The sequence below is a fragment of the Oryctolagus cuniculus genome, chromosome 11 (genome assembly GCF_051225735.1).
Source record: "Oryctolagus cuniculus isolate XC-2025 breed Fujian yellow rabbit chromosome 11, ASM5122573v1, whole genome shotgun sequence".
In the NCBI taxonomy this organism is placed as follows: domain Eukaryota; kingdom Metazoa; phylum Chordata; class Mammalia; order Lagomorpha; family Leporidae; genus Oryctolagus; species Oryctolagus cuniculus.
The window spans coordinates 103,075,242-103,087,566 of record NC_142877.1 but is presented as its reverse complement, the minus strand read 5'-3'; the positions used below and the strand labels follow the sequence as shown (position 1 = coordinate 103,087,566).

General features: G+C 39.0%; 1 protein-coding gene across 2 annotated transcripts in view; it reads left to right on the top strand.

Moving 5' to 3' along the window:
* Positions 1-12,325, top strand: part of BLTP3B (bridge-like lipid transfer protein family member 3B) — a 135,635-nt gene that overhangs the window by 64,833 nt on the left and 58,477 nt on the right. For both annotated transcript variants that reach the window (XM_008256938.5, XM_070052743.2), the window contains 2 exons: positions 381-521; positions 6,678-6,848. In XM_008256938.5, coding sequence (XP_008255160.3) covers positions 381-521; positions 6,678-6,848 — 312 coding nt within the window. The remainder of the gene's footprint in view (positions 1-380; positions 522-6,677; positions 6,849-12,325) is intronic.

Here is a 12,325-nt window from a genome sequence, read left to right as displayed (position 1 = left end):
ATTATAAAATGCACATCTTTTAAAAATTATTACTTTAATAAATCTTTAGTTAATGGAATTATAAAGCCATATTTTAATGTCTCAGCATCTCAGAATTGAATTTTAAACTTATAAGACAAAAACATGTTGTTTAGCTGCTTTTTGGTCCATTGGTTTATATTTCACATTAAATTCCTTAGAATAAAAATATTAACAACTTTACAAGTGATTGATACAATGATAAAGATATGTTGCTGAATTTTAAGTATGTAATTTTGAAAATTGAAAGCATGATAAATATATCTAGAATGTTATGAAAAGTAGTTTATTTTTTTTTTTTCAAATATACATTTTTATCATGTTGCATGAGTAAGTGAAGCTAATCTCTGTATTCCCATTAGGTTTTAACATTTAAAGAAATAAATTGGCAGATGATTCGAATAGAAGCAGATGCTACCCAAAGTTCACATCTTGAAATTATGTGTGCTCCTGTTCGATTAATAACCAATCAATCAAAAATCAGAGTCACACTTAAAAGAAGAGTAAGTGAACCAGATTACTTTTTTTTTTCTTTTTTTGCCAGAAACTTTATTTAAGGTATACAAACTTCATGTTTTCATAAATACAACTTTAGGAGCACAGTGATTTTTCCCACCCTACCCCCCCACTCCAAACGTTCCACCTCCCTCTCCCATTCCCATTCGTATTTTTTACTGCAGTTAACTTTATACACATAAGATTAACTCTATACAAAGTAAAGAGTTCAATAAATACTATGAAAACATAAACCTGTTCCTCAACAGTCCAGACAAAGGCTGTTCAAAATCATCACATGTCAAAGAATCTATTTCACTTCTATAGATTACCTTTTAAGTAAGATCACGGAGAACATATGGCATTTGTACTTTTGGGACTGGCTTATTTTATTAAGTATAATGTTTTCTAGTTGCTTACATTTCGTTCAAATGACAGGATTTTTTTTTTTTTTTACCACTATATACTAAAACTTCCAGGAATATATTGAATAGCAATGGTGAGAGAGAGCATCCTTGTCTGATTCCCTATTTCAGTGGAATGCTTCCAACTTTTCGGCATTCAGTAGGACGCTGGCTGGCCCTGGGTTTGTCCTAAATTGCCTTGACTGTGTTGAGGAATATTCCTTTTGTATCCAATTTGCTTAAAGTTTTCCTCATGAAAGAGGAAAGCATTTTATCAAATGCTTTCTCTGCATCTATTGAGATAATCATATGGTTTTTGTTTTTCAATTTTTTAACGTGATATATCACAGTGATTTATTTATAAGCAAATGTTGAACCATCCCTGTATACCTAATATTAATCCCTCTTGGTCTGGGTGAAGGATCATCCTGATGTGTTGTTGGAATTGATTGGCTAGTATTTTGCTGAGGATTTTTACGTCTATGCTCATCAGGGAAATGGGTTTGTAGTTCTCTTTCTCTGTTGTGTCTTTTTCAGGTTTAGGAATTAAGGTGATGCTGGCTTCTTAGAATTTGGGAGGATTCCTCCATTTCAAATTTTTTGAATAACCTGAGAAGAATTGGAGTTAGTTCTTTAAATGTCTGGTAGAATTCATCAGTGAAGCCATCCAGTCCTGGGCTTTTCTTTGCTTAGTCTTTATTACCAATTCAATTTACATCTTGGTTATTGGTCTGTTTAGGTTTTCTATGTCTTCATAGCTCAATTTTCATAGGTGTCTGTGTCCAGGAATCTATCCATATCTTCTAGGTTTCCCAGTTCACTGTCATACAGCTGTTTGTAGTAATTTCTGATGATTCTTTTTATTTTTGTGGTGTCATTATGTTTCACTTTCCATGTCAACTTTTATTTATTTAGATATTCTTCTTCCTTCTTTTTCTGGTTAGTTGGGCCAGTGGTATGTCAGTTTTGTATATTTTGTCAAAAAAACAACTATTGTTTTACTAATCCTTTGTATAGTTCTTTTATTTTAACTTTTGTTTATTTCTTATCTAATTTTAATTATTTCTTTCCTCTTACTAGTTTTGGGTTTGGTTTGCTGTTGTTTTTCTAGGTCTGTAAGATGCACTGATAGCTCATTTATTTGGTGCCTTTCCAGTTTCTTGATGTGGGCACCAGTTGCTAAAACTCTCCTCTTAACGCTGCTTTTGCTGTATCTTACAAGTTTTGATATGTTGTATTGTCATCTTTATCTGTTTCCAGAAAATTTTGGATTTCTTCCATGACCTACTGTTTATTCAGGAGCATGTTGTTCAGTCTTCATTTGTTTTTCATATATTCTAGAGATTCCTGAGTTGTTGATTTCCAGCTTCATTACATTGTCATCAGGGAAGATGCATGGCATGATTCTGATTACTGTGAAATTGCTGAGACTTGCTTTATGGCCTAGCATGTGGCCAATCCTAGATAAAGTTCCATGCACTAGTGAGAAGAATGTATATTCTTAGACTGTAGGATGAAAAATTCTGTAGATACCTGTTAGGTCCATTTGGTCGATTAGCCCTGTTGTTTCATTTCTGATTTTCTATCTGTTTAATCTGTTCATTACTGAAAGTGGGGTATTGAAATCTCCCATAACTATTTTATTAGAGGCTATGTCTCCCTTTAGATCCCTTAACGTTTGTTTTAAATAGCCAGGTGCCCTGTAATTAGGTGCATATATGTTTATAATAGTTACATCCTCCTGTTGATTTGATCCCTTAATCATTACATAGTGTTTTTCTTTGTCTCATTTAAAAGGTTTTATATCAGCCAGCGCGGCGGCTCAATAGGCTAATCCTCCACCTTGTGGCGCCGGCACACCGGGTTCTAGTCCCAGTCCGGGCACCGGATTCTGTCCCGGTTGCCCCTCTTCTAGGCCAGCTCTCTGCTATGGCCCGGGAGTGCAGTGGAGGATGTCCCAAGTGCTTGGGCCCTGCAGCCACATGGGAGACCAGGAGAAGCACCTGTCTCCTGGCTTCGGATCAGCATGGTGCGCCGGCCACGGCAGCCATTGGAGGGTGAACCAACAGCAAAAGGAAGACCTTTCTCTCTGTCTCTCTCTCTCTCACTGTCCACTCTGCCTGTCAAAAAAAAAAAAAAAAGGTTTTATATTAAAGTCTAATTTGTCTGATATTAGGATAGCTATGCCAGCTTTTTTTGGTTTCTTTTATCATGGAATATCTTTTTCCATCCTTTTACTTTCAGTCTGTGTGTATCTTTGTTGGTCAGATGTGTTTCTTGTAGGCAGCAAATAGATGGATTTTGTCTTTTAGTCCATTCAGCCAATGTGTGTCTTTTAACTGGAGAGTTGAGACTATTTACATTCAAGGTGACTATTGATAAGTAACAACTTTGCCCTGCCATTTTTCCATAAATATTCTTATTTTTAACTCTGGATTTCCTTTGTACATTTCTTGGGAGATTTCCTTCCTTTGCCTTCTTCTGTACTGATGACCATCTTTCTGTGTTTCTGTGTGCATCATATCCCTAAGCATCTTCTGCAGGCTTGGACAGATGGTAACAAATTCTTTCAATTTCTGTTTGTCAAGGAAGGTCTTTATTTCACCTTCATTCATAAATGAGAGCTTTGCATGGTATAGTTTCTGGGTTTAAAGTTCTTTTCTCTTAAGACTTGGAATATATATTACCATTCTCTCCTAGCCTATAGGGTTTCTGATGAGAATTCCACTGTGAGTTTAATTGGAAATCCTCTGAAAGTAATGTGGTGTTTCTCTTGTGCATATTTTAGAATATTTTCTTTATGTTTTACTGTGGAGAGTTTGATTACGATGTGTTGTGGTGAAGATCTTTTCTGATCATATCTATTAGGAGTTCTATGTGCTTCCTGTACTTGACTGTCCTTTGTTTTTTTGAATTAGGTAAGTTTTCTGTAATTAATTTACTAAAAAAGGTCTTCTAATCCATTCTCTCTTTTCATGCCTTCAGGAACTCCTAAGACCCATATGCTGGGTCATTTGATAGTATCCTATAAATCTCCAATTCTATTTTCTAATTTTCTAATTTATTCTTTTTTTTTCTTGGTCTGACTGTTAAATTTCCACAGATTGGTCTTCTAATCTTTTGCCTTACCGAGTCTGTTAAGGCTTTCTACTGCATTTTTTATTTGTTTTATTGAATTCTTCATTTCTAATATTTTATTTTGATTTCTCTTTAAAAATCACAATTTTATGGAAAAATATTATGTATAGATTTCTTTGATTTGTGGATTTGCTTCAGATTACTCCTAAGTAATCCTACGATCCTTTCTGAATTCCGTTTCTGACATTTCTTGAATCTTTTCATTTTCACATTCTAGTATTGAAGTGTTGTATTCCTTTAGGAGTGTCATTTTGTATTCCTTATTCTTGTTTCTTGAATTTCTGCATTTATGGAGATGCTTGTTGGTTTTGTTTTTTTCTTTTTCCCCTGTGATGGCTTTTATCTTTGGACTATTCCTCTGTGGCTCAGTGGAGTATCAGCTCTTTCAGTGAATACCCAGAGGTGTGTGGTAGGTGTAGCCAGGGAGATCTGTTCAGTGCTTCAGGGTGAGAGGGTGTCCAAGGTGACACCCAAATTGGGTGTGGTAAATCTCTCTCTCCCTTTTTTTTTAGTCAGAGGGTTCACTCCCCTCTGATAAAAAGAAGCTTTGTTGTGGTCACCTCACGCTTTCCTCCTCTCCTTCTAGGAGACTAGTGCCTGGGTGCTAGCCATCATCTGCACTGCCACAAGAACCAAAGGATCTGTGCAGTTCTCAGTATGAGCACTGATTTAGCATCAGTGACATTCACCGGGCAATTAGGGAGCCCTGAGCATGTGGAACTGCCCACCGTGACTGCCCTGAGATCCAGCACATCCTTGGCCCTCCCACACAGCCACAGTGTTTTTACAGTTGCAGCACACAAGGCTCCCACAGTCGTGAGTGCCCAGCCTCCTGTCAATTTCTCCCAGCTAGACTTGGGCATCTCCTCTCAGCTATTTGCTTGGACACACGGACACAAGCTGGTGCAGCTGTTATGTATCTCCAAAATGGCTCCCTCCCTCTTACTTTACAGAATGACTGTGCCAGGTGGTCAGGGAGAGAGAAATGTGCTCCCAACCTTTTTTTTCCCTCTAGGTTGACAGTTACAGTATCTCCCACAGTGATGCATGCAGATTCATGCCAGGCTCTTACAGTGGCTTGGGCTGCTGCAATCTGGTCTCACCTCACCCTCCAAAGCTGATGCTGAGGCTCTGGGCTGCTGGGGTCCTGAGTTGTGCATGTGTACACCCTCTATGTAGATCCACAGTGTCCTTCTAATTGGCTTGGAGTTTCCTCTGTAGTTTTCTCCCTAACAATTCCCTGAGATTGCACTCTCCACTTTTTTTTTAAACTCTCTATCTTCTAGACTAGAGCAGTAAGCTCACTCCCTATTTTGCCATCTTGGAAATCTCCGGCGTATGTCCACATTGCCTTTTTGATTCATGTATTATCTTTTGGAATTGATGGAAAGTTTTAAGTAATTTTTTTCTCTAAAATATTGCATTCTACTATATATATGTACATATATACATATATGCATGTACATAAATATATATATAAGAAATGTAAAATAAAATGTGATATAATGCTCCAAGCAATATTTGTAGAAAGTGTAACTAAAACATTCCTCAATCTTTCAGATGTAATATTTAAGTTTTCAAGGATTTAGTTTTGACAAATTGAATAATTTTTCAGTTGCCAAATATGTATTAAATATTTACTGTCTTAGAATTTCATTTCTCTTTTTGAATTTTGCTTATGAATAGATAAACAGCAAAATCTTCATTGCTAGTATCCAAAATTATTATCTCTAATAGCTAATTATGTTATGACTGGCAATTTAGATGAATGGAGAAAGTAGTTACTTTTGGATAACAGATTAAGAATCTGCTATGGTTTGTGATAAAAGCTAGTGAAGAACTCCTGACTTTTTTAAGTTATAGCTCAAATAAAGTCTCACAATATGCTTTGTATTATCAACACAAATAACTGCCAAGTTTAATTGGAAAATTTTTTTCGGATTTATAGTAGTTTACACAGATATTGTGAAGTGTGATTAAACTGGCATTTTCGTTTTAATTAATTTTAATGCCCCCTTTACTACCAGAATGAGTAGAATTAATACAGGTGTCAGCTCTAAATGCAAAATTTAATTATGTGTGTTTTGTATAATCTCTACTTGTTAAAAAGTACAGGAATTTGCTTCTGTTTTATTTCCAGTATGAGGAGATTTGTTGAATGAATATTTAAGTCCAGGGCTGGCGCCAGGGCTCACTAGGCTAATCCTCCGCCTCGCGGCGCCGGCACACCGGGTTCTAGTTCCGGTCGGGGCGCTAGATTATGTCCCGGTTGCCCCTCTTCCAGGCCAGCTCTCTGCTGTGGCCAGGGAGTGCAGTGGAGGATGGCCCAAGTACTTGGGCCCTGCACCCCATGGGAGACCAGGATAACTACCTGGCTCCTGCCTTCGGATCAGTGCAGTGCGCCGGCTGTAGCGCGCCGGCCGCGGCGGCTATTGGAGGGTGAACCAACAGCAAAGGAAGACCTTTCTCTCTGTCTCTCTCACTGTCCACTCTGCCTCTCAAAAAAAAAAATATAGATATATATATATAAGTCCATTCAAAAACCTTGAACTCGTTTAGTATAACAAATACATTTGATAAAGTTTCTTGGCTTAATTTTCTATATCTTTTTTTTTCTGACAGTTAAAGGATTGCAATGTCATAGCAACAAAGTTAGTTCTAATACTTGATGACTTATTGTGGGTTTTAACGGATTCCCAGTTGAAGGCTATGGTACAATACGCAAAATCTCTTAGTGAAGCAATAGAAAAATCAACAGAACAAAGGAAGAGTATGGCTCCTGAACCTACACAGGTATGCTATAAAATTAACAGGAAAAGATTTTCTTTACATGTCAATATGAAGGATTTTTTTAAAGTTCATGGAAAATATTTACGATGAAAAAACACATGGATTTCAAAGATTTTTTGCACCAAAATAAGCCTAGCTTTTAATTTCATTTCTCACAGAGTTTCAATAGTACTCTCATAGTTTAAAAATCATAATGGTTAGTTGGTATTTTCTTTATGTGAAATAGATTATAAGGCTTTGAGTCTAATAATCTTCTCTATCTAAATCTCTTATTGACTGAATAATTTTACATGCTATCTAAATGAAAACAGTAAATGTAGTAGTATTTGTCTATATAGTGTTTATTTTATTTGGAAATCTGTAGTAGATACTAGATTATTGACAAAAATATTTGATATTAAGGGCAGGCTTTTGGCCTACTGGTTAAGACGCTTGCATCCTCTATTGGAATGCCTGAGTTTGATTCTTAGCTCTGACTCTACTCTAGCTTCCTCCTATTGCAGACCCTGGGAGGCAGTAGATGATGGCTCAGTTATTGGGTTTTGACTATCCATGCAGACACCCATCTTGAGTCCCAGATCCTTTCTTCAGCATGGCTCAGACATGGCCATTATAGGCATTTGGAGAGTGAAACAATGGATACATTTTTTGTGCTAGTGTGCATGCTCTCTCCCCAGTCCCTCCCCCCCCCCCGTTTTTCTGCATTTTGAATTTATTTTAAAAAAGGATTTGATGTTATAATTCCTTTTTCCATCCAGTTAAAATACAGTTTTCAACCTGCTAAAGTAAAGGCAAATAGAATTAAAATCTGGATAATAGTACTTAAGAGATGTATGAGAATTAATGGTGCAGAGAGCTAAAGCTGTGGAGAATTGCTAATGTTGAATACAGAACTTCTGTTACAGTTCTCTGATGGTTAGGGCACAAAGGTGGTGGCACATAATGAGCTATTAGATTATCACTTTTTAATTTAAAAGCATTACTGGTTTGAAGAGACGAAAGGTTTTTGGTCCTTCCCAATACTAAATTCTGAGTGCTAATGCAAGATCATTTTTAATTTTTGTTTCATTTGAAAGACAGAGTTACAGAGAGAAGAGAGAGGGAGAGAAAGGGATCTTCTGTCAGTTCATTCTCCAAATAGCTGCATTGCCTGGGCTGGGCCAGACCAAAACCAGGAGCCTGGAACTCCATCTGGTTTTCCCATGTGGCTGCAGGAGCGCAAGCACTTATTAGGCCATCTTCTGCTGCTTTCCAGGGTGCATTAGCAAGGAGATGGATGGGAAGCAGAAGCAGCCGGGATTAGAACTGGCACCCATATGGGATGCCAGTTTTGCAGCCAGCAGCTTAACCTACTGTACCACAAGGCTGACCTCTGCAAGATCTTTGTTAGAAGTTCAGGGACAACTGCAATGAGTAATATCTGAGAATTTTATAGAAAGTGCAAATTTTTATATCTATGCCTAATAAAAAGTTAGGAGATGTTATAAAACTATACTTCTATGAAGCTGCTTTATTTGAAACAGTAATACATCTCAGATATACAGGTTTTTGATTGGTAGTCATGCGTGGTACCTGAAAATGGCATGAATTCTAGTCTTTCAGTGACTATCAAATTGGCATTATTTTCTTCCTGCTGCTGTGTTGTAAGATGCATGATGTTAAAAATAAATGTTGTGTAATTCTATCCTCAAGGATCTTAAGAGTATAGTAGGAGGCCGGTGCCGCAGCTCACTAGGCTAATCCTCCGCCTTGCGGCGCCGGCACACCGGGTTCTAGTCCCGGTCGGGGCGCCAGATTCTGTCCTGGTTGCCCCTCTTCCAGGCCAGCTCTCTGCTGTGGCCAGGGAGTGCAGTGGAGGATGGCCCAAATGCTTGGGCCCTGCACCCCGTGGGAGACCAGGAGAAGTACCTGGTTCCTGCCTTCGGATCAGCGCAGTGCACCAGCCGCAGCTCGCCGGCCGCGGCGGCCATTGGAGGGTGAACTAACGGCAAAGGAAGACCTTTCTCTCTGTCTCTCTCTCTCTCTCTCTCTCACTGTCCACTCTGCCTGTCAAAAAAAAAAAAAAAAGAGTGTAATAGGGAGTCAATTATAAAATATTGCAGTTTGACATAAATATCAGTGTGAAAAAGGAAGAGGTATAAGAACTGAAGAAGCAGGACCAGCTGTGTGGCGTAACTGGGTAAAGCCACCACCTGCAGTATCGGCATCCCATATGGTTGCCGGTTTGAGACCCAGCTCTCTTCCATGCCCTGGGAAAGCAGTGGAAGATGGCCAAAGGGACTCTGCATCTGCCTGGGAGACCTGGAAGAAGCTCCGGGCTCCTAACTTCGGATTGGCTCAGCTCCAGCCATTGCAGCCATTTGGGGAATGAACCAGCAGATGAAAGATCGTGCTCTCTGTCTCTGCCTCTGCTTTTCAAATAAATAAATAAATAAATCTTTAAAAAAAAAAAAAAAAACTATGGAAGCACAGAAACGTTTAATTAATTGCTTGCAGAGTTTGGAAATGTTTCACCAAGAAAATAATGAACTTAAGTTCATAGGCAGATTGGGAGAAAGGAATTTCAGAAGAGAAAATAGAATCTGAGAAAGTATGGTGGTTGTAGAGAACATGGTATTTTCTGATTAAAAATGAGCTTGGTTTTACTAGAGCAATATATTTAGTAGGAGTGAGATAAATTATGTCTCTGAAGATACAGTACAGCTTTTCACATTTTGTGTTTTAAAGGAGATTAAATTCCATATTGTCCACTTTATTTATTTATTTTTTGACAGGCAGCGTGGATAGAGAGAGACAGGAAGAAAGGTCTTCCTTTTTGCTGTTGGTTCACCCTCCAATGGCCGCCGCGGGCAGCGCGCTGTGGCCGGCGCACCACGCTGATCCGAAGCCAGGAGCCAGGTGCTTCTCCTGGTCTCCCATGGGGTGCAGGGCCCAAGCACTTGGGCCACCCTCTACTGCACTCCCTGGCCACAGCAGAGAGCTGGCCTGGAATAGGGGCAACCGGCACAGAATCCGGCGCCCCGAACGGGACTAGAACCCGGTGTGCCAGCGGAGGATTAGCCTAGTGAGCTGCGGCGCCGGTCTCGTATTGTCCACTTTAATGTATGCTCTTTCTTAAACTTGATCCGCCTGAGAATATGTTGATGTCAAGATGTCAGACTGGCTCTCCATTTCCATAATTATTTTTATCCTACCTATAAATGAATGGTATTCTTCTTACTGTCCGCTGTCTATTATGGATTTTTCAGGAGAGGTGGGGAAAAAAAAAAAAAAAGAAACGAAAAAAAGAAAGAAAACCCTCCAGGAAATGAGAGAGGCAATTTGAAATATGGCTGTGGCATAGCAGGTAAAGCGGCTGCCTGCAGTGCCAGCATCTCATATGGGCGCCGGTTCAAGACCCGGCTGCTCCACTTCCAATCCAGTTCTCTTCTATGGCCTGGGAAAGCAGTAGAAGATGGCCCAAGTCCTTGGGCCCCTGCACCCAAGTGGGAAGACCCAGAAGAAGTTCCTGGCTCCTGGCTTTTGATCACAACTCTGGCCGTTGCAGCCAGTTGGAGAGTGAACTAGTGAATGGAAGATCTCTCTCTCTCTCTCTCTCTCTCTAACTCTCCTTCTTTCTCTGTGTAACTCTGACTTTCAAATAAATGAATCTTAAAAAAAAAATATGGCTATACTTGTCAGATATTAATGACTCTACTAACCAAGTACCATGTCAAGTAATTTCTATTTCTTTCCTTTCAACACAGTTGAGGGAGAATCTGATTATTGTCAGCTGTTTAGATCATTAGAACTATATATTTTCTGTTTACAAAGATTTGTTTTTATATTTATTTGAAAGGTAGAGTTACAGAGAGTGCACAGGCATGTGAGAGAGATTCCATCTGCTCTTTCATTCTGCAAATAGCCACAGCGGCTGGAGCTGAGCCAGGAGAAAGCCAAGAGCTTGAAAGTCCATCCAGGTCTCCTGTGTAGCTGGTAGGGGCCCAAGTACTCAAGCCACCTTCTGCTGACTTTCCAGGCACTTTAGCTGGAGCTGGGTGAGAAGTGGAACAAGCAGGACTTGATCTGTCACTTATACAGGATGCCTGCTTTACAAATGGTAGCTTAAGCCACTGCGCCACAACAGAAGATTAATGTTTTATATTAGATCACTTTGTGAATTCTAGCTTGTAACTTCAATGAATCCAAAGAATTGCTCTGCTGAATCAAACTCTTGATTCCAGTATTTATTCACGTGAACAGTTTTCCAGTACTTAAATTTTTAAAAGCAAATTAAGAATTGATGGTGGAACTTGTATAATTCTACCAATAAATAGCAATGAGATATCTTCAGAATCCTTAAAGAGATCTGATTTTTAAATTTGGGAAAAGAATAGTTTCACTGAACAGGTGGCCTGTTTTAGCCATGAAAAGTGTTATATGTTGAGGAATTTGAACATTTTCAATAGGTCTCTGAGAGCCAATGGAAGTAGAGAATGACAGGTTGGTTTTTTTTTTTTTTTTTTTTTTAAGATTTTATTTATTTATTTGAAAGGCAGAGTTACAGATGGAAAGAGAGTCTTCCTTCTGCTGGTTCATTCTCCAGTTGGCCACAACGGCCAGAGCTGGGCCTATCTGAAGCCAGGAGCCAGGATTTTCTTCTGAGTCTCCCACATGGGTGCAGGGGTCCAAGCACTTGGGCTGTTCGCTGCTTTCCTAAGCCATAAGCAGAGAGCTGGATTGGATGAGGAGCAGCTAGGACATGAACACACAAGCGTGCACCCATATGGGATGCAGGCACCCATTTAGGATGTCAGTAGCATAAGCTTAGATCTCCAACAGGAGGACAATCTTAAATTCTCCCTCACAAATAAGGATTACTGTAGTACCATCGTAAATACTAGTCTGTTGAAGCTTTGAGCATAGATGGAAAAAAACCTGAGAAAAAGTCACTTTTCTGATGGAAGTCAATTTAACAATAAAATTTAATAGTTTTGCTTGAGCCCTTGGAATTTAAAAGTTTTAACTGTATTTCATATTTTTTAAAAGTTTTTAAAAGTTTTAACTGTATTTCATATTTTTTAAAAGTTCAAATAAAATTCATTTATTTGAAAGGCAGAGTGACAGAGAGCTGGCTTACTACCCAAATGGCCACAATAGCAGGGGCTGGCCCAGGCTGAAGCCAGGAGCCAATGACGCTATCTTGGCCTCCCATGTGTATGGCTATGACCCAAGTGGTTAGGCCATCATACTTTGCTTCCCAGGTGCATTAGTAGGGAGCTGGATCAGAAACAGAGTAGCTAGGACTGGAACTGGCACTCTGACGTGGGATGTGAACTTCCCAAGATACAACTTAACTGTAACACAATGCCTACTTCCAGTAGTTACTGTGTACCCCAGTAATTTTCCTTGAGAGATTCTTGTTTACTAAGTATACTTTGCAGTTCATTTACAATGTGATTATTGTGTGTATATATGTATATATATATGTATATATTTAA